This window comes from Euleptes europaea, chromosome 10 (assembly GCF_029931775.1).
Source record: "Euleptes europaea isolate rEulEur1 chromosome 10, rEulEur1.hap1, whole genome shotgun sequence".
In the NCBI taxonomy this organism is placed as follows: Eukaryota; Metazoa; Chordata; class Lepidosauria; order Squamata; family Sphaerodactylidae; genus Euleptes; species Euleptes europaea.
In genome coordinates, this window is record NC_079321.1 from 39,810,540 (window position 1) to 39,837,237 (window position 26,698).

The window sequence follows — 26,698 nt, forward strand, 5'->3', positions numbered from 1 at the left end:
CTGGCAGATCTTGCTCTGGCTCTAAACACCTAGTCCATTTCGTATAGATTGTAATTCTGCTATATTATAAAGGAGAATGTTTGAGTTCTGGATTCAATCATTACTACCATCAGTATTCCTGACCTTCATTGCCAAGCAGCTATCCAATATTTAGAAACAGGAATACATGAATAGATGAAGCTGCCTGTACTGAGTCAGACCCTTGACGTGTCAAGGCCAACACTGTCTACTGTGACGGGCAGCAGCTCTCCAGAATCCCAGGCAGAGGTCTTTCACATCACCTACTACTGATTTTTTAAACTATCTGGGATCTTCTGCATGCCAAACAGGAGCTCCACCATTCAGCCACAGTCTTACCCATTAGGTACAGAGTACTCTGCAAGGGACAACCTGGGCTCATAACTGGCATTAACCATTTCTAAAGTCATACGTTGCCCATTAACATATCTACCAGGTTCATGAACTACAGGATTTTGTTACTAACATACAGCTATTGTATGCAAGCTTGATATTCATCCTTACTCAATATATTACAAACAGCAGTGTAAGTCCTACTGTTGAGTAGCTACATACATACGAGTCCTGGTAGAATCTGAAAGAAGCTGATCAGAGGTTTACAATATGGTGATGTCCCACACCAGTGCCATCCCCTCTCTCATGCCACTCCTAGAATCCTTTGATACAGCCCTAATCCTAGGGAAGCATCTCATTCCCATTGCAACTCTTAAAGTGCATTCCTGAGCGGAATGCTGGCGCCGGGCTTAGGAAGCAACCCAGCAGCGTTGCCTCCTAAGGAGGTTTCGGCGCCGCCAAAACCTCTGCCCAGTGCCAAAAACCCTTCTGGGCACTGGCATTTTGGGCCCCTGCACCGGCAGAGGCCTTCGTCGGCCTCCAAAGGCCTTTGGGTTGAGTCGCCAGTGCAGCTCAGGAATGGGCTGTTAAGCTAATCACATGGTTGCATTTGTTTTCCCCTGGTTCACAAACTGAAAAAAAAAAATCTTAGATCTGTAAAGCTTTCAGAAGCACTGTAGTGTGTAAAGGCTGGAAATTACCTGCATAGCTGTAAGGATATTGGCTAAAGCCTGGCCGTATGTGTCATGACAATGCACCGCAATGGCATTCACAGGGATTTCTATCACGACCGAGTCCAGCATTCTTTTCATGCTACCTGGTGTCCCTACACCAATTGTATCTCCCAGCGATATCTCATAGCAGCCCATGCTGTATAGCCTTTTAGAAACCTGATGAGAGGGGGAAATTGAGAGTATCAGACACAAGCAAAACAAAACTCCTCCCAATGAAAATATAAAACAGAAAAGTATTTATGATTATTAACCATTAAGAATTCAACTATGCTGATGATTAATTTCCAGGAATACAAAGGTATGCCATCCCCCACCAATTCATCTCCTTTTCATGTTGACATTGAAGGGTTCTCCCCCCCCCCAAACTAAACTTTATCTCTTGACAATTTCTACAACTAGACTCTAAAGTTAAATAATCAGTCTTCTTTTCTTGGTTCTTTGAGGTATAACCTTATATGTGACTGTATTCTTTATGATTTTAAGCTTGTCTTTTGTTGAACATTTTGTTTAAAAAAGGGAACTTCAGGCTGTTCTTGGAGTTCCAGAATAAAAACTAAGTGTGCTGTTCAACAAACCATTTATATTTATGAAAACATTAGTCAACATTATTACAAGATGCAATGTTTAAAAAATGTTAACATGAAACAATGAAATTAACATTCTTAATCACAGTTAAGTAATTTGTTTTTGGTCATTGGCATTAGAATCAACTTGTTAATGATTAAAGTATTTCTTTTTATTGTTTGAAAACTTTGGAAGTACCTGACAGATCTCTGGCCATTCAAGTGACCAAATCTTTTCTCTTTGACTGGTCGAATAGCCAAACTCTACACCCTATCACAGTATGAATTCAAAGTGCAAATAGCCACAAAAGGCTTTTGAACATACTGCAGTACTCCTGCTGAATTTAGCAGCACCAGACTGCTAAAGGAATCCAAGGGGTTTACTAGGAGGCCAGCTGTGCACATGTATGATGAAGGTTGACAGACTGTGGAGTTACCAGTCTCTGTTGTCCTGGAGTGATCTTATTATGCCTCTTATTTAAAGAACAGATGACAAAGGACCCAAGGAAGGTTAAACTGTTTTGTTCCAAGTCCACAAAGGAAGCTATGAACCCTATGGCTGTCGCTATTTATTTCAGTTTGATGTAACTGATCCAAGTTTTATATCTTCTTACCCAGGTAAACGTCTGTCATGGAGCAGAGGGAGGAAAGAATATGACATGCACAATAATTTTATTTCTAACATGGTCCTTTATTTAGTATTTATGACCTTCAGAGGCACACTAGGATAAAGTTTGATAGCCCCGGCTGCAGAAAGTAGCATTGGCTGGAAGAATACAGGAAAAAAGAAGTTGGGCTCCTACTGAAATGTTCAAAAGAGTCCTGTTGACAAGGGGAGGAGGGAACTGGTCTTAACCTCACTTAGAGGGTTTTGGTTTTTTTTTTACATTAAACTGCAATATGGTATTGCAATAGGAAAGTGGGAGCTACACAGTTAAACCTGTCATCACCAATATATCTAAAGCTATGTCATACAGAGCTTGACATGAAAACCAACTGAATCAGAGAATTACTATATTTAGGAAATACAAAGTAGTAAGACATGTGTTTGCTCAAGGAGAAGTATTACAATAAACTCCAGGTAAACAGAGAGGCGGGCTAAGATGGAAGATTTTCAAGGAAATAAAATACTAAGTAGAAACAAACCATAGTGTTGCAGTTGCAGTAACCAAGAGGAACAATACACATTGCCTGGATTTTTAGCACATCATTAGCAGCTGCTGCTAGTTTCTTTTCCCAAATTGGTCCTGCTTAGCAAACTCCACCCTACTGCTTCCTCACCTCTCAATCCTCTATGTAGATTCAATGTAGATTCCTGTAACATTCAAATTCAATTCTGATTCACTACTTAGAAGAAGAGTTGGTTTTTATATGCCAATTTTTTCTACTGTTTTATTAAGGAGAATCAAACCGGCTTACAATGTCCTTCCCTTCCTCTCCCTAAAACAGACACCTTGTGAGGTAGATGAGGCCGAGAGAGCTCTAAGAGAACAATGGCTAGCCGAAGGTCACCCAGCTGGTTTCATGTGTAGGAGTGGGGAAACCAACCAACTCCACTCCAAAACCAAAACCAACCAAAGGGCCGGTTTCCACTCAAACTCCCAGTTTGAGTGGTAAAGGCCTGTTGCAATGCGGCCCTTCCGGGTGTAAAACGCATCACAAGGGGCTGTTTTCCACTCAAACTCCCCTTGTGATACGTTTTACACCTGGAAGTGCTGCATTGCAACAGGCCTGTACCACTCAAACTGGGAGTTTGAGTGGAAACCGGCCCATTGCAATGCAGCACTTCCGGGCTCGCACGACACCTCCACTCCAAAAACCTCCTGCCAAAGAAAAAGGGGGACCTGGTAGGCCTAGAGCCTGCTCCTGATTCTCTCCCCCTCCTTAAAAACTTTGCTGGGTACAGAGCAAAATTTCTCCAGCAGGAGATCAGAAGCTGACTCCCAACTGATCCCTCATAGGGTTGCCAACCTCCAGGTAGTAGAAGATTGCTTGGTTTCTTTGTTATGGGTCTTCAAGACCACAGGTAAAAGCCATATTATACCAGAGAATATTTGCAACCTGATTAGGGTTGCCAACGTCCAGGTAGTAGCTGGAGATCTCCTGCTATTACAACGGATCTCCAGCTGATAGAGATCAGTTCACCTGGAGAAAATGGCCAGTTTGGCAATTGGACTCTATGGCATTGAAGTCCCTCCCCTCCCCAAACCCCACCCTCCTCAGGCTCTGCCACAAAAACCTCCTGCCTGTGGCGAAGAGGGACCTGGCAACCTTATTCATCAACTGGGAGTTGGCTATTTGCAGCCATCAGAAGTCTGCTCCTGCAAATACACATGGACAGGTTGTGAACACCTAAACAGCCCTTCTGTTAATCAGCTGCCTGATCACCGCTGGTGAGTAGGAAGAGAACAGAACTGGCAGGTGTTCAAGTGTCCCTACTACTGACCAGAACTGCCAGCAAGGAGCTTTCCTGCTCACCCATTCTCAGTGTATAACATTTGTAAGCAAACAGGTATTGTGCTATAAATCTTCAGCTCGGTCTTCATGAGGAAACAGACCTTCCCCAAGTATCGAGATATTTCAGAAAAATGAGAAGCTACACACAAAACAAAGATAGATTTCAGACATGTATGTTTCTAGGCAACGTTTTGTAATAAATAAATAAATAGCCTTACTTCTGCCACTTTAGCTGGTGCAATATTTCCTTCATAAGGACACCCCAGTGCACATGACACATACCTAAACAAGAAAGAACGCAGATATGTGTGTAACCTGCATAGATACACCCTCTCATAGCCACAAATGTTCTTCAAATAACTGGATGTACAATTAACTTAGGAAAAATAAACAAAAACTAGTTTAATCTATATAGCAGAATCCTCAGATATCAGTATGCAAGTGCAAGCAAAATATGGTGTCAAAATATGTACTTATTCCAATTTAAGCTTCTGTAGCTTCTATAATTTCCATGAAAATCTTAATCATTCCCCTTTCGGGATTAAAATAGCAACCATCTCTCTCTCTCTCTCTCTCTCTATTTCATTAATTCCAACATTAGGATATTCAGTTACCACGGTTGCACAGGCAATTTCACAGTTAACACTACAGAAGCTTAAATTGGAATAAGTACATATTTTGACACCAAGATTTAAACGGGACTGAGGAAGAATTGAAACGATCGTATCCCTTTCAACCCTTCTTCGACAGAAGACTTCAACATTGGATTGTTACTGTAATTGGACTATATAATTTATTGTGTGTATTTGTTGGGCTTTGTAGCACTTGGTTACATCCAATACACCATTGTTATCTTGCATTGTTAGTAGCTTGTTCCTGTACTTTTTTTCTAACCCTAGGTAATGGTACAGAGGTGTTAATTTTGATTGCTAACCGTCAGGTAGTAGCTGGAGATCTCCCGTTACAACTGATCTCCAGCTGATAGAGATCAGTTGACCTGAGGAAAATTACCACTTTGGTAATTGAACTCTATGGCACTGAAGTCCCTCCTCTCCCCAAACCCCACCCTCCTCAGGCTCTGCCCCCAAAATCTCCAGCTATTTCCCAACCCGGAGCTGGCAACCCTAATGCTTTCCCACAAAGTACATCCCCTTGAATTCAGTGGGACTTATGGGTAATCTTTCTCATCAGAAGAGATATTGTCATGTAGGACCAAGATTCCTGATTTTTTAACCTCATATCTTATAATATTGTAGCTTTTTTTAAAGCTGAGCTGAAGAATTGCATAATTAGCCTCCTCTTACAAAAGTGCCAGGGTTACCATGATGGATGGTTTGTTTTATACCTTTATCTGATTGGAATCTTTACATAGTAACTTTCTCAAAAAAAAGGTATAGACATCAAGTTGACTGGTCGATAGTTACCTGGATCCTCCTATTTCCCCTTCTTGAAAATGGTAACAACATTTGCCCACCTCCAGTCTTCTGGCATCTCAGTGTTTAGTTTTTGTAAAAAAATGCCTAATAAGGGTGGTATGATAATGAGTATGTATCAGTTAAACTTGGGTATTAATGGGCAAATAAAAATATCCTCTGCCTTTTAAAAGGAAGAGTTCGAATAATTTAAAGCAAAAAGAAGACAAAACTGTTGCTCATCTCGAGTAGAGACAAAAGATCAGAGCTCTAGGTGGACTGCTGGGGTTGGAAAGCTACAGGGACCTGAACATGATGTTTTATTGTGACATGGGCCTTGTAAGGAGAACTTACAACCAGGATGTGAGTCACATACGGAGTAGCGGGGCAATTTATCTCAGTCAACATTCAGCAAAAGTAAAATCAATCCAAGCCAAAACCAAAGTCTTGCACAGGAGTCCGCCTCTTGTAAGAATCTGTCAGAGATGATTACAAAGCCATGTATACACAGCTGCTAGCACAGCTGAATGCAAAGAGCCTCCTGAGAACCTTGTCACAGGCAGATGCCGCCGCTTCCTGTTTATTATTACATTATAAGTTTTCATACAATTTACACTGTTCGTTGCAGAGCTATTTATTTTAATTGGAAGTTCCATGTGAAAAGTAGAGATGTCCATCCCTGAGGAACGTTCTTATTATAGCTGTTGATATATCCCTACGTTGTAAAGCAGCCAAATGTTTACAGTCAGGAGTGGGGAAATGGTGGAATGATTTATAAAGGTCTAGAATGTTCATGCAGAGACTCCCAACTAGAATTAAAATATACAAACTCTAGATTGTGTGGAGTCAATTTCAGTATTAAAAAATCAGTAGGCAGACAGCTCTCATTACATAAGTTGCCAGAAGAAGAAAAGGAAGGGAGAAAAGATAAGGAATACAAAAGCAAATGAAGAGAATCATTAAACTATAATCAGTGGGGCCTGGAAGATCATAGAGGAAAATCCCCCGTTGGGCTAGTTGTTAAATCAGTAAGACACGCTGGCCTCAACAAAACATGCAGTCAAGATACTTATATCCCATTATTTCATTGGCATCCAAGGACCAGCAAATGTCTGCTGAACAATGGCCATTTTGTATAACAATTTCTTTGAAAAAAAAAATTCCATCACTTCTAAGGAGGTAGAAATAACTTTGGCTCTCATCTCACCTATTTTGATTGGTTTTCATCTATGTTTGTATGCAACTGAGTTGTAGAAATAAAGCAATCAACTGAATTTGACTATCAACAGAGATCACAGTTAGAACAGATAATAAATTCCAGAAGTTCCCAAACAACAGATTGATCATATCCTTGCCTACTTGGAAGTAAATCCCACAGTGTTTCCATGGGACCTACCTCCAAAGAAGTGGCCATGTGATTGCATACTTGGTCCTGGCAAACCCCAAACGTTGTTCACAAGAAGTGAAAACAGGTGAAGGAGCCATTCACTCCTAACTTGACTCCCCAGGATTGTAAATGGGCTTACACACTCATTCTCCTGCTATTTACTAGTTCCCATTTCAGTTGGTAGAACTAGTGGCCACAGGACATAGAATCTTTCTGGTTCATTTGAGTGCAGACAAAAGCTAATTTATAAAATAAGATCAGATTTTAAAATTTTAAATAAGATTATTAATCTACATCATATTTTTTGAATTTATAGTGTGGAGAGGGAGTCTCTGAACCTATCGGTACTAAAAAGCAATGCTCTCCACCATTGAGTAACTTCACCACACCACTTTTCTGCTCTTCAGCATGTGTGCAAAGAGAGCCAGAATGGATGGGACCCACAGGATGAAGACCACTGATGTATTTGTATATAATAACTTCCCAAAGGCACTACATAATCATCACGAGTTAGTATCAAAAAGGTGTCATCTTGTATCTCACCAGGAACCTCCATGGCATACACATCTTTTATTCTGCAACGTGTTCTGTTCTTGAACTATGAATATGCAGACAAACTACAGATACCATACAGACTGTAATGGAACTTAACTTTCATCTCATAAATACTTTTTTTGTCCAGCTCGTGCCTCGAGAAAGTTCTGGAATTTACCATTCTATGCTCATTGACCCATGTGTAAGTCTCACCTTGTTCACTGGGATTTATTTCGAATAAGTATACAGGACTGAAGCCTTAATCATCAAGTAAGTGATCTTGCTCATTAACTTTGCACATACAGAGGGAGCCGAACAGAAATCTGTCACTTGACTGTAAATAGATACAATCCTGCAGTTCCTATGGATTGCATGACAAAATATTATGATTATGCTCCTAGGTTGTAAAAAGGCTCCATTGAGTTACAAACCAACATACTTTAACAAGAATGCATACTTGTCCGGGAAATACCTGGTTTTCAAAACTGGGAAACATGGCTCAAATAAATCTTTTCTTGTTCTTGGTTTTAAAAACATCAACCTGCCCTGGTTTATTCACTACCTTCTACCTGTGATGCAGGAAGCACCAAGGTCCACCACTCCTCTTACCCTATGTAAATCTAGGGAACAAGTAACTAATAAACCCCATGCATATGTAGTCTGCAGTAAAGGCTGGCCACTTTTAGCATATCTGAGAAGTCTATGATAAAAAGAAATTGTCCCCCAAATTCTTCTTTGTTTCTCAGTTTACGGTAACAGAAAGTAATCCACATGATCCCAATGAATCAATCTGCAAGGGCCTAAGGACTTCCTAGGATTCAGAACTCAGAAAAAAAAATTGTGCTCCCTATTTTTTTCATCTAATTTATCCTCATAATGCCTTGTGAGGTTGTGTCTCTATGTATAATATATGACTTGCCAAGACCACACAGTAAGCCTCCTAGTTAAGTGGGGAATTGGACTCAAGTCTCCCACATCTAAATGCAACACTTTATCCACCTGTGCTATACCAGCCCTAGTATAACTATCATATATTTATGTAACCTTTTCTCCTTGTAATACATTCACATTTCCTAGACAAGTAGCTAACTGCACTTATATATCCAAGGTCTCCCCCCTGGGAACTAATCTAGTTAGTACTCAGTAAATGAAAAAATATACTTACATTTTCTTTGCAACTTGAATTATATCTTTGAACAGCAGTATCTCAAATTGAGAAATTTCAGTAAAATGTAATAAGTACAACAGGTGCGACAGTAATTAGATGACATCAGACTTTAAAAAAAATAAAGCTGATTTGCCACTAAATTCTGATGGGGATTTTGTAAATGTATGGGGTTCATCCAAAAAACAAATTATAAAAACACCCTTATGATATGAATAAGTAGTGGAAATCTTTAAGGGAGCGTACAATTTCCTTTTTTTTTTTCCAACAAGCAATTGAAAATTTTCAGTAGACACTTAAAATGTCTGTGTACTCTGTTAGGCTTTTGATAGCATAAATATTCTAAATTTCCTTTATTACATGTAGCTTCACTACAAAGTGAAGCTCAAATCTTCACTGAAGTTTTGAGTGCATTTTTCATAGGATTCGTCACTTGCCATGGGTTTATATTTACTACGTACTTTCCAGATTGCCAGGAAAACATATTCATACACGGAAACTGAAGGTCAAGATTATTTCTGAAACCAGGTTTCTGTGCAAAAATAAAAGGGTAGAATTGAAGTTCTAAGTTCCTGTAGATATATGTAACTTCACAGAAAAATAATCCCTTGGAAAAAGCAATGGTTGGGTCCCCACCTTGTGAGCACAAGAAGGAGGGGGCAATTTTTGGCACTTCCCCCTTCTCACAGCAGCTGCAAATACCCCCCCCCCCAAAACAGTGCTCCTGAGGGACAAGAGATCCCACAAATAGCTTGGGGAAATCAGAATCTCTTCCAGGAGAGAGATAATTAGTAAAAATTGCCCCTCTTCCATCCATGAAAATTCTAGACAGGATCCAGGCCAATATGAGTATAATTCTTCCCTGCATGGCTACAACACCCTTGGGTAGACAGAGAGCCATAGAGCCCCATAACTCCCTTTACCTCCATGGTACATGCACAGGGGCATATGCAGGCAGTTCACCAAGACAGCCATGGTAACAAGGAATCTGTGAATAACTCCTACAAAACCATCCTCCTCCACTAACAGCCCATTCCTGACCTGAAAGGACATTTGTGCCCCCCTGCGCCAGCGCCCATGCCACTTATGTAGTCCAGGGTGGCACAGATGCTGGCGGGGGGACTCAGATGCCATCCTCCCTATCCAGGGATGCTGTCTGGGCCTTCTGCCGGTGTCCCACTGACACAAAGCCCTGTGCTGGCATCCCAGAGGGCATTCCCAAAGCACGCTGGGGGGCGGAGCTGCCAGTAGGCAGCTTCCTGACCCCTTTTGCCCCAGGTGCGCTGACTAAAATAACAGCTTTTTTTTTTTTTGCCTTATTGCAAAAAGCTGGAGCAGCCTCGCTGTTTTCAATGGGGCAAAATGCCCCCCCTTTTAAAAAAACACAACACTCTTTAAAAGGCTTTTTAAAGCCTTTCAACGGCTGGGGAATGGCTTCGGAGGCGCTGCAGCAGTGCCTTGGCCACACCACCCGGGCCACCAAAAGCTCAGGAATGTGCTGTAAGTCATCTTATGCAAGTTCCATAGATCATGGATCCATAGATCATATAATTTGAGCATAAGAGAAAGCTGGATGGAAAATATGGGGAAAGTACAAAAGACCTCCCATCATCCAGACTGCCCTGGCCCACTGTGTATGCACCAAAAGTGCAAAGAGAGAAATAAGAGATTATGTACAGTGAAGGATCATCACTTATTTTAAAACTTGAAAATAAGATGTATGCCCATAATGTACAATGTATGTGCACAAAACAATGTAGAATTTTTTCCTTAATATACACTTTAGATAATGTCTGAGCCCAATGTTTAGGAAGAAACTGTTTTGGCTCAAGAAGGGGGCTTTCAAGGAGTCACCAAAAACACCATCTAAACCCCCATAATGATTCACTGCTGTTACTGTTGCAATCAGATATGGCTTCAACACCAGTTGTTGTGTTTTTCAAGCTGGCATTCTACTGCCAATGAAAAGTGATGCCACCAGGAAGCTAAAATGGATTGGCTACCTGTAGAACAAAAATGGTACTGAATCAGGATTTCAAGGCTCTTTCTGAAATGCTGCCATGGTAACCAGTGGCAGGTAGCCGTGCCGGACTACAGTACCTTTCCAACGAACACTTTGCAACCTCTTGAAAAATAATTGAAAGGATGACATCATCATGTCATATAGGCCTTGCATTTATGGCTTGTTTGTTCAGCATCAAGTGTTGCCATTGCTAGACATTAACATTTCTACTGGCAACTGCATGGCTGCGGGCCAAAGAAAATGAAAAATGTGGTTGATGCATATCTTGGTGGTAGAGCATTTTCTATACCATCATGCTAGGGTAACACAGGTACCTTTGAACATGTTGGCATACAATAAATACTTGCTCTGTTTCAAGGAATTCCTTTGTTGCCTGTTGAGTGGTATGAGTTACTGATGGCGATGCGATAACCTGGCTAGGGGGAGGGAATCTGTTATACATTTTCATTTCCAAGAACTGTAAATAAGTATATGTGTGTATATCTGCACTTCATTTTCTCAGTGGAAACTTCAACGTTTGCTGAAGGGCGGGGCGGGGGATTCAAGCAGCAATTCCCACCCTGAGGAAAAGCTTCCACTGAGAAAATCTACAAAAATTATACCCCCCACCCCAAAAATCACAATTTAATAGTCCAGGGAAGATACAAACTTTTGCAATATATTTTCAGTGTAGCATTCAACACTTACCTATTGGTCATGTATAGTCAGGAGAAAAGAAAGACTTCAAGAGCATTTTGCACACTACCAATGGTTTGCTTAGTAACTGGGCAGAAAAGGCAAATCTACCAACTTGTCTTGTACTTACTCCTCCCACCCACCCCCCAAATAGAAAGAAAATGTGAAATTCAAATGAGTACTGAAGAAAAAAAAACTGCTTCCATTTCCCAAGTTGCTCAGCCTTCAGGGGCAACAACTGCAAGTGCTTTTATGGCCAAAAAAAAAAAAGTTTCTTCCAACTACATAGTTTAACACAAAACATATATTTTATCAAAATGGATTGGGCAACTTCATCAATTTATCTTTAGCACATTCCTTTCTTCTTCTTTTTAGTTCTCTTGGTGCTGCTGCCTTTACAAAAAATGCTGCTGTGCTTCCTACCTCCAGTTTGGCCACTTCCCACACCGACGCCGGGCACTTCCAGCCAACACTGCCTGCAACTGGCAAAGGCAACCCTGTATACATTGGATGGAAGTGTGCAGCATGCAGCCCGAACCCCATGGACAAGAGGAAAAGCAGCGAAGTGGCTCCTTCCAGTGCCAACACCGCGCACTTCCAGCAAACACCTCCAGCAAATTTGTGAATGTTACCCTTCGTGGGAACTGAACTGATTTGTATACAGCACTTTGAAATTTATTACTAAGATGTGCAATATAAGAGGAACATGCTTGAAGGACTGATGAAGAATTCAATTGCAAAGAATTTGAAACGGCCGTATCCTCCATGAAGTTATTCCTCCCTGCATATTTAATACCTGTTATTATTGCTCACTTACCTGCATGAGACGAATACAGAAGAATTATGTAAAGACTTTGAGAGACATTGCACTTTTGAATTGAACTGTTCCTGGTTACCACCATTCTTGAGATGGTTTTGTATGTTGGTGCATGGTAATATTGTTTGTGTGGTTCATATTGTGTATTTATGAGTGCGTATTATATTAGACACAGTAGCATATAAACATTCTTTGCACCTATATGTGTTTTTCGCTCCTGTACTGATTACCTGGAGGTTAGCAACCCTATTTTAAGCAGAGGCTAGATCTGTCAGCAATGCTGATTCTGTGAACTTAGGCAGATCATGAGAGGGAGGGCAGGAAGGGTTGCATCATGGCCCTTTCTAGCAAGCCCAGGGTAGTGCTGAGTGCCACTTTGGGGTCAGGAAGCAACTTTACACCAGGCCATATTGGCCAGGGATCCTGGAGGGTTTTTGTTGCCATCTTCTGGGCATGGGGTAGGGGTCACTGGGGGTGTGGGAGGGGAGGTAGTTGTGAATTTCTTGCATTGTGCCGGGGGTTGGACTAGATGACCCTGGTGGTCCCTTCCAACTCTATGATTCTATGATCCATTTTGGATTTGCTAGAATACTATTATGGTCAACAGTATACAGGAATTAACAGACCAGAAGGTAAGATTCCAGTCTTACGTATGCTAATACTTGTGATTGAGGACTAAACAACCCAGCACATGGCCATGGCCATGTCTGAAGACTGCAAGATCCCATTCAACTTATGATGAGGCTTACAATGGGGCATGCTGTGGTAAAACAGATCCACTTTGGACACTTCCAGCAAACCACCAATGGATTAGCAATGGAGTGGTAAAGTGAAACAGCTGTAATCTGTTTCATATGTCATATGTGACAGATCCCTTTCATTATGAAATTAGAGCTATCATTCAGAAATGGTTATATTAGCTAAGTCTATAATTACCCTCGCACTGGTATATCCATACTCCTCGCTGATTTAACAACATCTTCAAATTTGTCCATGCTTTGTTCTATGGTGCAGTTAATATTCATTTTGCTGAACGACTCAGATGCTGCACCAAAGACTGACACTTCTGTTGCCCCTGCAGCAATCTGAAATAAACACATTAGCAACAAAAGAGATATTCAGTTCACCCCAACTGCATTTACCATGGAAGCAATTCCATCAATTTCAAATGATATTACATCCGATGAAGGGAGGTTCATGGCCTAGCTAGACATTATAGGGGGCACACAGCTACTAGAAATCTATATCTATATCTTCATATATCTTCTATATATGTAAAACTTAGTAAAAGTGTGATGAGACATCATGATATTCAATATGTGCCTGCCCCTCACTCTGGTTCATAGGCTACCACTTGAAAGGTAAGAGATATGCAAGCCACAAATTTCTTTAACAAGACATTTCTAGGCAAAGAATTATTGGTGAGTGGGTGACATGACAATGGATAATCAGAGCCCTGAATCCCTCATAACATCTAATTCTGTTAATTTAGGCAGATCATGAGAGGGGTTGTGTCAGTTTTTGGCTCAGTTTAATGCCAATTGTGACTTTAAAGTCAGGAAGGAATTTTCCTCCAGACCAGATTGGCCAGGGATCCTGGAGGTTTTTTTTTGCCTTCCTCTGGGAATACAGCAGGGGTCACTGGGGAAGAGGGGGAGGTAGTTGTGATTTTCTTACATTGTGCAAGGGGTTGGACCAGATGACCTTGGAGGCCCCTTCCAACTCTATGATCCTATGTCTCTAATTATGATTATAGTTTCTACTTCTATTTGACTGTATCATTATATTCATTCTTTTCAGGAACTGAACAGGATCCTTCTTCTCCAGTCCCATAGCTAATGCTGAACCTGGCAGATAATAGTTTCAAACACTGGGGCAAGGATCAGATGGTCTGCAGAAAATTGAGGGAGGGAGAAGGGAAAGGAAAGGAAGGTTTGTCTGCACTTGTGCAGACAATGTAACGGAGCATCGCTGTGGATTGAAAGTGGGCAGAGGAGGGAGCAAGAGGTGAACCCACCACTGCCCAATGCAGGCAGGTGGCCAGGCAAACAGACAGGGAAGAGAGGGAAAGCCAGAGCTACTGCCACCACCTCTTGAGCCAGGTTGGGGAGGAGTAGGGGAAGCCACCACCACGCCAGCCATCTGAGTAGCCAAGTGAGGGGGAGTGACAGCCCCCACTGCTAGCAGGGAGGAGTCAGCTGAAAGGAGCCACTGGAGAGCCCACTGCTGTTGCTGGCCCCACTGCTGCCACCTCTCCTAAGCCAACAGATTGGCAAAGGAGAGGAGTAGAGCGCTGCCATCGCCTCCCCCCCACTGCTGCCAGGCACACTGCCCCTGCCTCTCCTGGCTGGGCTGTCAGGTGTAGGGGGAAAAGTGGGAGTGACTGATGCCCCCCCTCACCGGCACTAGCCCTGCCATTACCACCACTCCTCTGTGGGGGGTGCCCTGCCATCCATCCACCACTGAGGTGGCAGAGCTGCAGGCTGGCAGGGGAAGAGGAGCAAGAGCCTCCACTGTTCACCCACTTCACTGCTGAAGCCACTGCTGCCAGCCCCTCTACCATCATTGCTCCACCATGGGAGGGGGCAGGCAGGGAAGGAAGTGTAGGAACGGCCACCACCCCCTGCCACCAGGTAGGCAGGTGGGGAAGGAGTGGTGGCAGTGCAGTGGGCAAGCAGGTAGGCTGGCTAGCGAGTGACTGGGCAAGAAGTAAAATACTCCCAGCCCCTGCAAGTCTCAAGAACATAAGGCCATGCTGGATCAGACCAAGGCCCATCAAGTCCAGCAGTCTGTTCACGCAGTGGCCGACCAGGTGCCTCTAGGAATCCCACAAACCAGACAACTGCAGCAGCAGCATCGTGCCTGTGTTTCACAGCACCTAATACAGTAGGCATGCTCCTCTGATACTAGAGATCAGTTTGAAGGGACCCTTTCAGAGCTCTTCACAGTCCGATTTTGTTTTAACCACCCTAAACAATTTGGTGTCATCCGGAAACTTGGCCACCTCACTGTTCACCCTCAACTCCCGGTCACTGATGAACAGGTTGAAAAGCACCGGTCCCAACACAGATCCCTGAGGGACCCCACTGCTCACATCCCTCCATTGTGAGAACTGACCATTGATTCCTACTCTCTACTTCCTATTTTTCAGCCAGCTCTCAATCCATAAGAGGATTTGTCCTCTTATCCCATGACACTTATTGACACTTTCAAAAAACTTTAAAAGGTTCTAAAAGGGTTCCTAGCTTGTACATGAATGTATCCTAATTTTAATACTAAGGCAAAAGGTGTATTGAGTTATGCGAAAGCTGATTACAGTATTGGTTAGAGATGGCCATGGCTCAGTGGTAGGGCATCTCTTTGGCATGCAGAATGTCTCAGATTCAGTCCCAGAATCTCCAGCTAAAAGGATTAGGAAGGTAGGGCCTATGCCCCTGGAGAACAGCTGCCCTTAGATTATACCATCTGCCAGAGCAGATACTTCTGACCCTTGACAGATCAATGGTCTGACTCAGTGTATGACAGTTTCATGCATTCATGTGCGAGACAAATTAGCTGTGTACTGCTTCCAGACACTGGTTAAATTTAGGGACTAAACCTCTGGCCATAAGAAAACCATTTCCCTTACAAAGATTCCATGCTGTACCACAATATAAATGGCATATCTACCTAGCATAAGCATGCTGGCCACACACTCCACTATGAATGTGAGTGAGGAATGTAAGCAGGCAGATAGTCTATCTACATTCTGGTCACCACAAGTAAATAAGGGGCAGTACCAGAATGCTTATTTTCATTAGTAGGTCCCTCTTCACCACTGGTGGGAGGTTTCTGGGGCAGAGCCTGAGGAGGGTGGGGTTTGGGGAAGGGAGGGACTTCAATGCCATAGAGTCCAATTGCCAAAGCAGCCATTTTCTCCAGGTGAACTGATCTCTAATGGCTGGAGAACAGTTATAACAGCAGAAGATCTCCAGCTAGTACCTGGATGTTGGTATCCCTACTCATTAGGCATGCTGCAAACCTCCACAAGAGCGTCTCCTTCATGAACCCCCTTGATGACACACAAGGCAAGCTCCTGAGCAGATCGCCTCCATTTTCCCTGGCAAAGTTCTTTATGTGATTTATATGAAAAATAAAACAGGAGTCGAGTGGCACTCTAGAGACTAAGAGTTGTATTGGGATGAATTTGCTAGTTTTATAGGTTGGTTAGGGCAGAGAATAAACTAAATTAAATCATTGTGCTGGTTATCAAATATCACGCTGAGAAAGAAATAATGTATTCCTGTTTGCTTTGCGATGGGCCTCTTTCTCGATAAATTTAATAGGATTTACCCTAAGAACATTAGTGCACTTCTAACCCTGAAATTATCTGAAAGTTTATTCAAGCCAACCTTTGTCATTGAAATAAATGGGACTCCTTTTAAGTATGATGAGTTTCCCACATGGAAACAAATGAAGGTTCTGGGACTGAAGCCATGCACTTTCCATAGTCACTAAGGCTTCCAGAGAAAAAAAGGTAATTGTCAGGATTAATTAAATTCTCTCTTCGCTCACTAATCAGATCTCAGATGTATAGCTTCCACCTATGCCTAAAGAAATGTATTCCAATGCAGACTGAAAACATAAACAAGCCATTACACAATTCTTTTTCCCCCTCCTGTTCCATATTTTTGAAATAGGGACTGACACCTTACACTAGATTGGTGAAACATTGTGCGATTGTTATCATCCATTGATATTATTTACGTATATAGGGCGCTTTGCAAGATACGAAAAGAGGTCCCTTCCATTAGGAGCTTATAGGATTGCCAACCTCCAGGTACTAGCTGGAGATCTCCTGCTATTACAATTGATCTCCAGCCAATAGAGATCAGTTCCCCTGGAGAAAATGGCCGCTGTGGCAATGGAACTCTATGGCATTGAAGTCCCTCCCCTCCCCAAACCCCGCCCTCCTCAGGCTCCGCCCCCCAAAACCTCCCGCCGGTGGTGAAGAGGGACCTGGCAAACCTAGGAGCTTACCATCTAGAACATAAGAGCATAAGAAAGGCCCTGCTGGATCAGACCAAGGCCCATCAAGTCCAGTAGTCTGTTCACACAGTGGCCAACCAGGTGCCTCTAGGAAGCCACAAACAAAACGACTGCAGCAGCACCATCCTGCCTGTGTTCCACCACACCCAAAACAATAGGCATGCTCCTCTGTCACTAGAGAATAGGTATGCAGCATGAAATCTAAAATTTGCCACAAGGGAGACAACAAAGAGAGGGGAGGGCAAGAAAGCGCAGGCAGGGATAAAAGGGAAGCACATAAATTTAAAACAGATTTGCGAATTTGCTTAGCTTGGCCCACAAAAACTCACAGAGTTTAAACTAGGCCATCTCATTTCTGACAAAAGTAACTAGATGGAGCTTCACATGGTATTTTCTAGCCGTAACAAACACGATCTTTAATATGTGGATTGATACTGCAAGTAACATACATACAGCAGAATGGAAACCTTGAAGATTAGGAGTGAGTACTGGATATCGGACTCCAGGGTAACATTCTATTCCTCTCATTACTTCTGTGTGATCTGCCATCTTAAAGAGAGAGAGAGGGAAAAGCTGGTTTAGTTACTTAATGCCACAGATCTGTACCAGACATTTACCTGATGATTATTAATTAGCAACAAATATTTACAGTATGACACCCTTGTATTTTTCTAATGTTAGACACAACAGCAAAACAGCCCTATTTTCATTTTTCAGGGAATACAGGTGTGTCACTAGCAACCAAGATCAAGTTAATTCATGCCGTCGTATTCCCTATTACTATGTATGGGTGTGAAAGCTGAACAATGAAGAAAGATGGTAGGAAGAAAGTAGATTCCTTTGAGACGTGGTGTTGGAGGAGAGTGTTATAGATATCGTGGACGGCCAAAAAAACACAAAAATCAGTGGGTTATAGATGAAATCAAGCCTGAACTGACCCTAGAAGCTAAAATGACTACACTGAGGCTATCATACTTTGGTCACATTATGAGAAGACAAGAGTCACTGGAAAAGACAGTTAGGCTAGGAAAATTTGCAGGCAGCAGGAAAAGAGGAAGACCCAGCAAGAAATGGATTGACTCTATAAAGAAAGCCCTTAGTTTGCAAGGCCTGAGCAAGGCTGTTAAAGATAGGATGTTTTGGAGGACATTGATTCATAGGGTTGCCCTAAGTCGGAAGTGACTTGACAGCACTTTTTAAAATTCTTGCTTTACTAATTAACTTTGGGAGGGGGCAAGAATGGATAAATTCAACAGTGCAAACAGTTCCTGTTTCACTAAAAAGCATTAGCTTAGTTTATTAGAGACTTTGAATAATGAGTCACAATAGTAAGGAGGCACATTTATATAACTCATGGCAAGTCTAAACAGCTTCATTTTTTTCTATTTACCAAAAAAGAGGTTTTACATTGTAAGTTGTACACCACAACACAAGTGCCTATGGATAAAAAACACATGGATGCTTGCTGTGCCATTTCCACTTTAAAACTCCCACTGTAGCATTTGCACACATGTGAGGAACTAGAAATCATTTGGTCATATCTGTATTATGCAGAGCTGAGATGAGAGCTAACCTATGTACTCACATTATAGTCACGCGTAGCTCACAATGCCCTGACCTGGATGGCCCAGTCTAGCCTGATCTCTTCAGATCTCAGAAGGTAAGCAGGGTCTGCCCTTGTTAGTATTTGGATGGGAGACCACCAAGGAATACCAGGGATGCTGTACAGAGGAAGGAACTGGCAAACCACCTCTGTTAGTCTCTTGCCTTGAAAACCCCATAAGGGGTCGCCATAAATCGGCCGCAACTTGACGGCACTTCACACACACAGCTCACAATGGGACATTCGACAGAGACACAAAATGAGAACCTTGCTGTGGAAGTAGCAGCAAATGGGGTAGAAGTGGGCAAGGCTGCCCTCTGCATGGCCTTCCATGTTGCTCATTTTCTACGCCTACTACATTGGAGTGAGTGACTCAGCATGCCTGGACATTGGGGGGTGGGGCTGTTCAACACTCTAAGTGTGTATACGTTTTATCTCCTTGAATGGGATGTCCCTCTCTTTGTCTTAACCTAGGAGCTGCCCTCTGACCCCACCTCTCTCTCTCTCTGTCCTTTCCTCTTCCCATTCTCCACATGACTTTTTATGAAGTCACATGTATCTACAGAAAAGGTGCAGAAAAGAGCAACCAAATGATCAGGGGACAAGATCAACTGCCCTATGAGGAGCAGTTAAAACGCTTAGGGCTGTTTAGCTTGGAAAGAAGGCGGTTAAGGGGAGACATGATAGAAGTCTATAAAATTATGCATGTTAGGGAGAGAGTGGACAGGGAAAAGCTTTTCTCCCTCTTATAATACTAGAACGAGAGGTCATCTGAAGCTGGACAGCCCCCCCAACCAAAAGCACTGTTACAGCTTCCTCCTTTGATATGGTCCAGGACCAGATCTTCTTAAAAGATTCTTGCAGTAGTCTGAGATACTGTACAGGCCTACAAGGAGAGAACAATGCCCACGGAATCACTTCCCTGGCCAGTAGGGATGGAGCAGTTCCAAGAAGGCAGTCAATCTACACAGCTCCTAGAAAAGCTACACTGGCTATATTCACCTGTAGAGAGGAACACATTTATTCCAGTGGTATACAACATATATTTTGCATTGAGCTACCTCAAGAACCTAGAGCTCATAGCATTTTTAAATTGTATGTGTGTGTGTGTGTGTGCGTGTGTGTGTAAAGTGCCATCAAGTTGCAGGCAACTTATGGCAACCCCATATGGTTTTCAAGGCAAGATACTAACAGAGGTGGTTTGCCACTGCCTGCCTCTGTGTAGCGACCCTGGAATTCCTTGGCAGTCTGCCATCCAAACACTTATTCAGGCTGACCCGGCTTCCAAGATCTGACAAGATCTGGCTAGCCTGGGCCACCCAGGCCAAGGCCTTGAGATTCTATTGCACCTATTTTGATGGCCATTTGGATTACCAGTCCGGCTGCTATGACAAAAGGCCACCCGCCAATTACTGCCCTTGCCCACCAGGTTCCAAGAGGAGGTGGGAGAAAACTCTCTTTAAAAACTGCTGACATCTTGTGCCGATATGCTTTACCATTGAGTTTCCAGAAATTCCCAGAGCTAGAGTGGTACAATCCAGAAGCGACATAGTGACGCTGGTGACATCACACCTTCCCGTGTCCCCACTCCCCAACCCTCCCTCTGGTAGTCAGGATCAGCCTGCCAAACCTACTTGTCACATCTAATCTTTATTCCCTCAGTGAACCTATAGGGGTTACCTCACTTTTTATTCCCAGCAATGTATTAAGAGTTTGAAAATGTTATAAAAAATACTGTTCACACTTTCTATGTATTCCCACCGATGTATTAAGAGTTTGAAAACGTTATAAAAAATACTGTTCGCACTTTGTTTGGCCCCTTTAGCTGTGAAGATGTCTTCCAACCATTTTTTAGCTGTGGCATCCAAAAACCCTTTTAAAGCGATGTTTTTTATAACATTTCCAAACTCTTGATACATCGCTGGGAATACCTAGTGCGGTAACCCCCATAGATATACTAATTATTTCTCATTACTACCAATGGCTGGTAATTTAATGCAGTGGCCACCAGTCAAAAACAAGGTCCAAATACTAAAACGTTCAGGAGGTAGATCCTCCACCTATTTACCAGAGAGTGGGGGTTACCGCACTTGTATTCCCAGCGATGTATTAAGAGTTTGAAAGTTATAAAAAATACTGTTCGCACTTTGTTTGTCCCCTTTAGCTGTGAAGACGTCTTCCAACCATTTATAAACCGTGGTATCCAAAAACCCTTTTAAAGCAATGTTTTTTATAATTTTCAAACTCTTAATACATCGCTGGGAATACAAAGTGTGGTAATCCCCTATCATTGAAAATACGACTGTTTGCAGTTTGATTTTAATTATCCCATGGTGGGGTCCATCCATAGCCCAATTGCAAAAATCTAACCGAATATGGATTCTACTCTATGCACATTCCTACCTTGTACACATTAAATATATTTTCACTGCACAAACCACTTACTATGTTTTAAGGCTAGAATGTGAACCCAAGTATTTTGTTTTGTTTAAAAACCTAATGGGTGTACAGACACATAGAGCTGGAAGGGACCCCAAGGGTTATCTACTCCAACCCCCTGCGCAGTGCAGGAAATTCACAGCCACCTCCCCCGCCCCACTCCCCCTGCAAAAAAAGCTCCAGAATCCCTGCACCAACATGACCTGGAGGAAAATTCCTTCCTGACCCCAAAGTGGCAGTCAGCATTACCTGGGCATATAAGAAAAAAGCCACAAGAACCGAGCACTGGCTTATCCCTTTCTGCCTTTTCTCTCATGATCTGCCTAGCTTCATAGTGACTCATCGAATCAGCTGTCAGATGGGCATCCAGCCTGTGCTGAAAAACCTCCAGAGGAGGAGAGCCTACTACCTCTTGAGGAAGGCTGTTCCACTGAGGAACCACTCTATCTGTCAGGAAGTTCTTCCTAATGTTTGTGTGTATGATTTATTTATTTGTATATCAGAGAAAATAATACATTCTGTTGTACAGAAACATATGGGCGTGCAGAACTGCCTCAGGAGGTTTTTGAAGAGGCAGCATATAAATATTTTAATGTTAAAAATAAGTAAAAAATATTGTATTCTAATAGTCGATAAACAATATCCAGTTCTTTGCAATTCTACTTGATTGTTTTTCCTTCCGTTCTCTTTTATAAGAAGATGGTTACACTACATTCCAGATCCTTTTAACCAGTCCATCACAGATGTCAGTTTCTTCCATTTCCACTAACAAATACATTTTTGAATGCTTTGTGAGGGCCATTTGTATTGAATGTTTATTAAATGCCTGAGGAGGGGAGTCCTGCTTGAATGCTGTAAAGCAGTATTAAAAACATCATCAATAAAACAATCACTTAACTGTGCCCTGCCTTTTGGACTCCAGTCCCAAAAATTTTAATTCCTGTATTAAACAACAAATGTCACCCAAACCTCCCAGACCAAGGGAAGCCTATGAAACCAAATATCTACTGTAAGGATAAATCAGTGTGACAAAAGTCTATGGTTTTAATGGTTACCGCAGAACTGAAAATACCGTTAAAAGGCTACACTGGAAGTACGACTCAAGCTCTATGAAACTCAATCATTGCAAATCATGTTTACATAATGTATTTGTCTCCTTGGTATTTTTCTTGTAAGCAGAGTCTTACTTTATCATGTACTTTTAACATTTATGCAATTAACTTTCAAAGTGCAGTAAGATACTTAAGCAATAAGCATTTCAATGGCAGCTGTTTATCATTCTTGGCGATTTCGATTATAGGTGTGGGATCCTGTTTTATATGGCACCTTTGCTACTGCAGAATTTTTTTTTTTTTTAAAATTTTTTACTTCTGGCTGCTTTCAGTCAGAAGCCCTCTGCCAAACAAAATGTTAGAAGGGAAATGGTAAAAGAGCTTTAAAATACTAAAAGGGGAGAAAAGAAGGAAAAGAAAAAGAAAGAAAGAAAATGAATCCATGCTGGAAACATAACCAGCAGCTCTATTCCCATGACCTAAGAAAATAAAGAAAGGAGTACTAAGAAGGCATAAGCAAGACTGCACTCCATCTCTAAGTGACACGGCCTTAGCATATAAACAGAATTTAATCTAAACATCAACTAAGCTATTAAAACAAAACATCCAGACTTGAAATGAGAATAAAAAGGAATTGTTTCTTCTCCCCCCCTCCTCCATATCTGACAAGGCTAAGCCAAATTTGCTGCCCACAGGAAAATGATGGAATTAAAAACACATTTTTTAAAAAGAATCAAGGGGGGAGGAAAATGGTGGTATATGCTTGCTTTGTACATTACTAGATGGAACAATTTGGTCCTTCAGTGCTATAACCACCAAACCTCAATGTTACACTGTACAATGAGCGAGGATAAGTTTTAATAGAGGCATAAGAAATTATATAGGTTTTATCTTATGTCCCTACTTGATGGAGCTCTCTTGATGGAGAGAAAGTGGTATGGTATTTCCTCCCATACACTAGGCTCACTTTGTTAGTCACTCCATGAATGTATATATATTTATTACATTTCTATCTCACCTTTTTTCTATCACAGAACTGAATGGGGGCATACATGGGGGTTCCCAAGGAGTCTCCCAATCAAGCACTGATGAGACTCAGACCCACTTAGCTTCATTAAAGCTGCTGTATGGTACATCTTTGGACCATATCCTGGGCCTCTTGTTTGCCTCAGGATCGATTCACATGACCATTGGTTGCCTGGTGACCATCTAAAATCTTTCATGTGCCAAGTTATGGCCCATGATTAGGTGGTCAGTTGTGTCACCATACATGCCCTGTGTGTGTCACTACAAACACTCTTGTGAGAGCAAGCATGGTGTAGTGTTTAAGAGCGGTGGTTAGGAGCAGTGGAGTCTAGAAAACTGGGTTTGATTCCCCACTCCTCCACATGAGCTCTGGAGGCTAATCTGGTGAACTGGATTTGTTTCCCCAGTCCTACACACGAAACCAGCTGGGTGACCTTGGGCTAGTCACACTCTCTCAGCCTCACCTACCTCACAGGGTGTCTGTTGTGGGGAAGGGAAGAGGTTTGTAAGTCAGTTTGAGTCTCCCTTAAGTGGTAGAAAAGTCGTCAACTCTTCTTCTAGGAGATATGCAAGAAGCTAATCCTCAACTCAAGAGCAACTGCATACAATGAGCTATCCATAAACATGATGTCAGCAGGCACAGGATTTTAATGCTGTTTTCTAATAGCTATCATGAACATCAACTGAATACATGATACTGGCCCAAACAGCTGTCTTCAAGGGCAGCATCCAATAGTACAGTGCAGGATGTTTTTCTATAAGCAATGAAAATGAAATGGTTACTCCTGGTTCCATTTCATGGTCTCGGAAGTCTTGAGATTAGCTTGGTGTCATTTCAGATTTCAAAAGCAAGATACAAGTTATTTTAAGTACCTTTCAACAATGTGAATCATTTTTCTTTCCATGTAACCGTTGTCGTGTTTATAGGGATTCACAAATATTAATGTTTATTAATACACTCTATATAACGTGTACTCAATTGCATTCCTAAGTACAACTGTCTCTTTAAAAGTGGAAGGTGCTTCTGACTGTTTACATGAGAGTAAAAATACCACAAACCATTTTAAATCAGTTTATCAACAGATTAACAACCTGAATACCCCTGATTTGTTAGTTACTTAATAGATGGGCAGCCCAATCCTAAAGGGGGAGGTACTTATGTTGCTCTTGGAGACGGCGTAGCCACGCTGCCTCCAGAGCAGTTGCTGCAGCACAGCGGGGAATTAAAAATAGTTTCCCCCCTCCCAAGCCCCATGAAACTCTCCATAGAGTTACCCTGCTAGTAAAAGATTTAGCTGATCAATTGCACCAATTAAAAAATCAAAACGTGCAATCTTATGATTAAACTATGACCTTCTCTACCCAATCCAGCCTACAATCCTGGCTTCAAGAACATAAGAAGAGCCCTGCTGGATCAGAACAATATTCTTTTCTGCTTGGAAACCAATCACATGCTTCTGGGAGCAAAGTATGAAGGCAAGCCTTCTGTGCTCTTGGAGACTATCAACATTTATTTATGAACATTTATACCCCTCCTTTGTCCACAATGGGGAACCAAAGCTGCTTCTCCTCGCCTGTGTTTTATCCTCTCAACAGTCCTATGAGGTAGGTTAGGATGCCAGAGTGTGACTGGTCCAAAGTCATCCAGCAAACTTCTATGGCAGAGTGGGGATCTGAACCTGGTTCTCCCAGATCCTAATCTGACACTCTAACCACTACTCAATAGAAATTTCATTCCGTCATCAATGGATCTATCCCTCATGGATTTCCCTAGTCACTTTTAAAATCCATATAAGTTAGTAGCCATCACTACAGCTTGGGTAAGTGATTCCATATGTTAATAAGTTAATTCACTGTGTGAAGAAGTAGTTTCTTTGGTTTCTACTTAATGTACCGTTGATCTAATTCACTGGGTATAGAAGTATTTCACTAGTAGCATGGGAGGAGAAAAATCTTTATCTATCTACTTTTTCCACACTATGAATAGTTTTATATACATCTATCATATCCCTCCATTTCCCCTTAGTCATCTTTTTTTCTAAATTAAAAATCCATAAATATTTCAATCATTCCTAGTTTGGAAGGTAATCCAACCTCGATTATTTTGGTTGACCTTTTCTGCAACTTTTCAGTTCTATAATAACCTGTTTCAGATGGGGCAACTAGAACTGCACATTTTCCAAATACAAATGAACCATCAATTTAACCATTTTAATCCCAACCATCCCTGACATGGAATTTTCTTTTTTCCCCCAGTACCAGTAGACACTGATTCAAAGTTTTCATAGAGCTGTCCACCATAAACCGAATATCCATTTCTTGGTTAGTCATCCCCAATTACAGTACATATGTGAAGTTATGATTCCCCCTCCCATAAGCATAATTTTATACTACGTTTTTCTCATTTGCTATTTTGTTTCCCATTCACAAAAACTGGGGGAGGTCCTTTTTCCCCTTTATCATTAATGTACTTGACAGACCCAGATTTATCATTTTCAAAGCTTCTTCTTTTCTTGGCAGCCTTGTGATAAACACCAACTATTTATATTACAGATTAATCTCATGAGGGATGAGCACAGGAAGCTAACAAAGATTTTCTCTCTGGCAGGATAAACGCTACTAATATTTAATATCTTCACTGAGTAGCACCAAGAATATTTCTGTTTCACACAATTAACATTATTGCTTTTCAAAGAATTGCCAAGTTTAATTTAGTCCAGGAAATTATCTGAAATAAATATTGGGATATTGAGGATTACTTTTTGAGGAGGACCATTATGTACAGTTCTAGCTTTACTCAAGCCAGATGGATTTCATATCCACAAAAGTATTCCCACATAGTGAACATTTAGTGTAAGATTTGATTCCAATTCACTGGGCCAGCTGACTCAAACAAAGTTTTGGTCTTCTTCTTCTTGTTTAACTACGTTACCATTTAACATTTAGGATTGATAGAACCCTGAATAAAAACAGAAATAGCAGCCTTCTAACCCGGAAGACTTACAATTTGAGTTGGGTAGGTATCAAAAAGATGAGGAAACAGAGAAGAGGAGATGGGAACTGACAGTGGATAGTGGGGAGAGGGCAGGCATAGACAGGTGGTATCTGAAAAGAGGAAAAACAAGGCTAGGTAGGGGAGTAGGACAGTGGTGGTCAGGAAGGGAATTGATTTGACATAAGATGTGAAAATACTGCAGCTTTCAGTGTAATTGTGATTATGCCGCTATTAAATATTTACCTACTTGAGGTACCCATTTTGAAGAAACAAAGCTCGTCACTTCTATGACAGGCAAACCACTTTTAGAAAGTCGGTCGATTAACTCGATTTTGACATCTGTAGAAACTATAGCCTGTGAACAGGGGGGAAATATTTTCTGTATGCCATGTGGTAAGAACATTTGGGACAAAAAAGATATTTATAACATTGTAAAA

At 41.7% G+C, this 26,698-nt stretch overlaps 1 protein-coding gene across 3 annotated transcripts in view; it reads right to left on the reverse strand.

Annotated features, from left to right (window-relative positions):
* HMGCLL1 (3-hydroxymethyl-3-methylglutaryl-CoA lyase like 1) overlaps positions 1 to 26,698 on the reverse strand; it is a 65,606-nt gene that overhangs the window by 23,002 nt on the left and 15,906 nt on the right. Inside the window, exons 3-7 of one of the 3 annotated variants that reach the window (XM_056856492.1) lie at positions 26,509 to 26,616; positions 17,600 to 17,695; positions 13,055 to 13,203; positions 4,324 to 4,387; positions 1,053 to 1,241 (exon numbers count right to left, since the gene is read on the reverse strand). In XM_056856492.1, the coding sequence (XP_056712470.1) occupies positions 1,053 to 1,241; positions 4,324 to 4,387; positions 13,055 to 13,203; positions 17,600 to 17,695; positions 26,509 to 26,616 (606 nt within the window). Of the gene's footprint in view, positions 1 to 1,052; positions 1,242 to 4,323; positions 4,388 to 13,054; positions 13,204 to 17,599; positions 17,696 to 26,504; positions 26,617 to 26,698 lie in introns of those variants that run through there. The other 2 variants (XM_056856494.1, XM_056856493.1) reach the window with 2 other exon arrangements.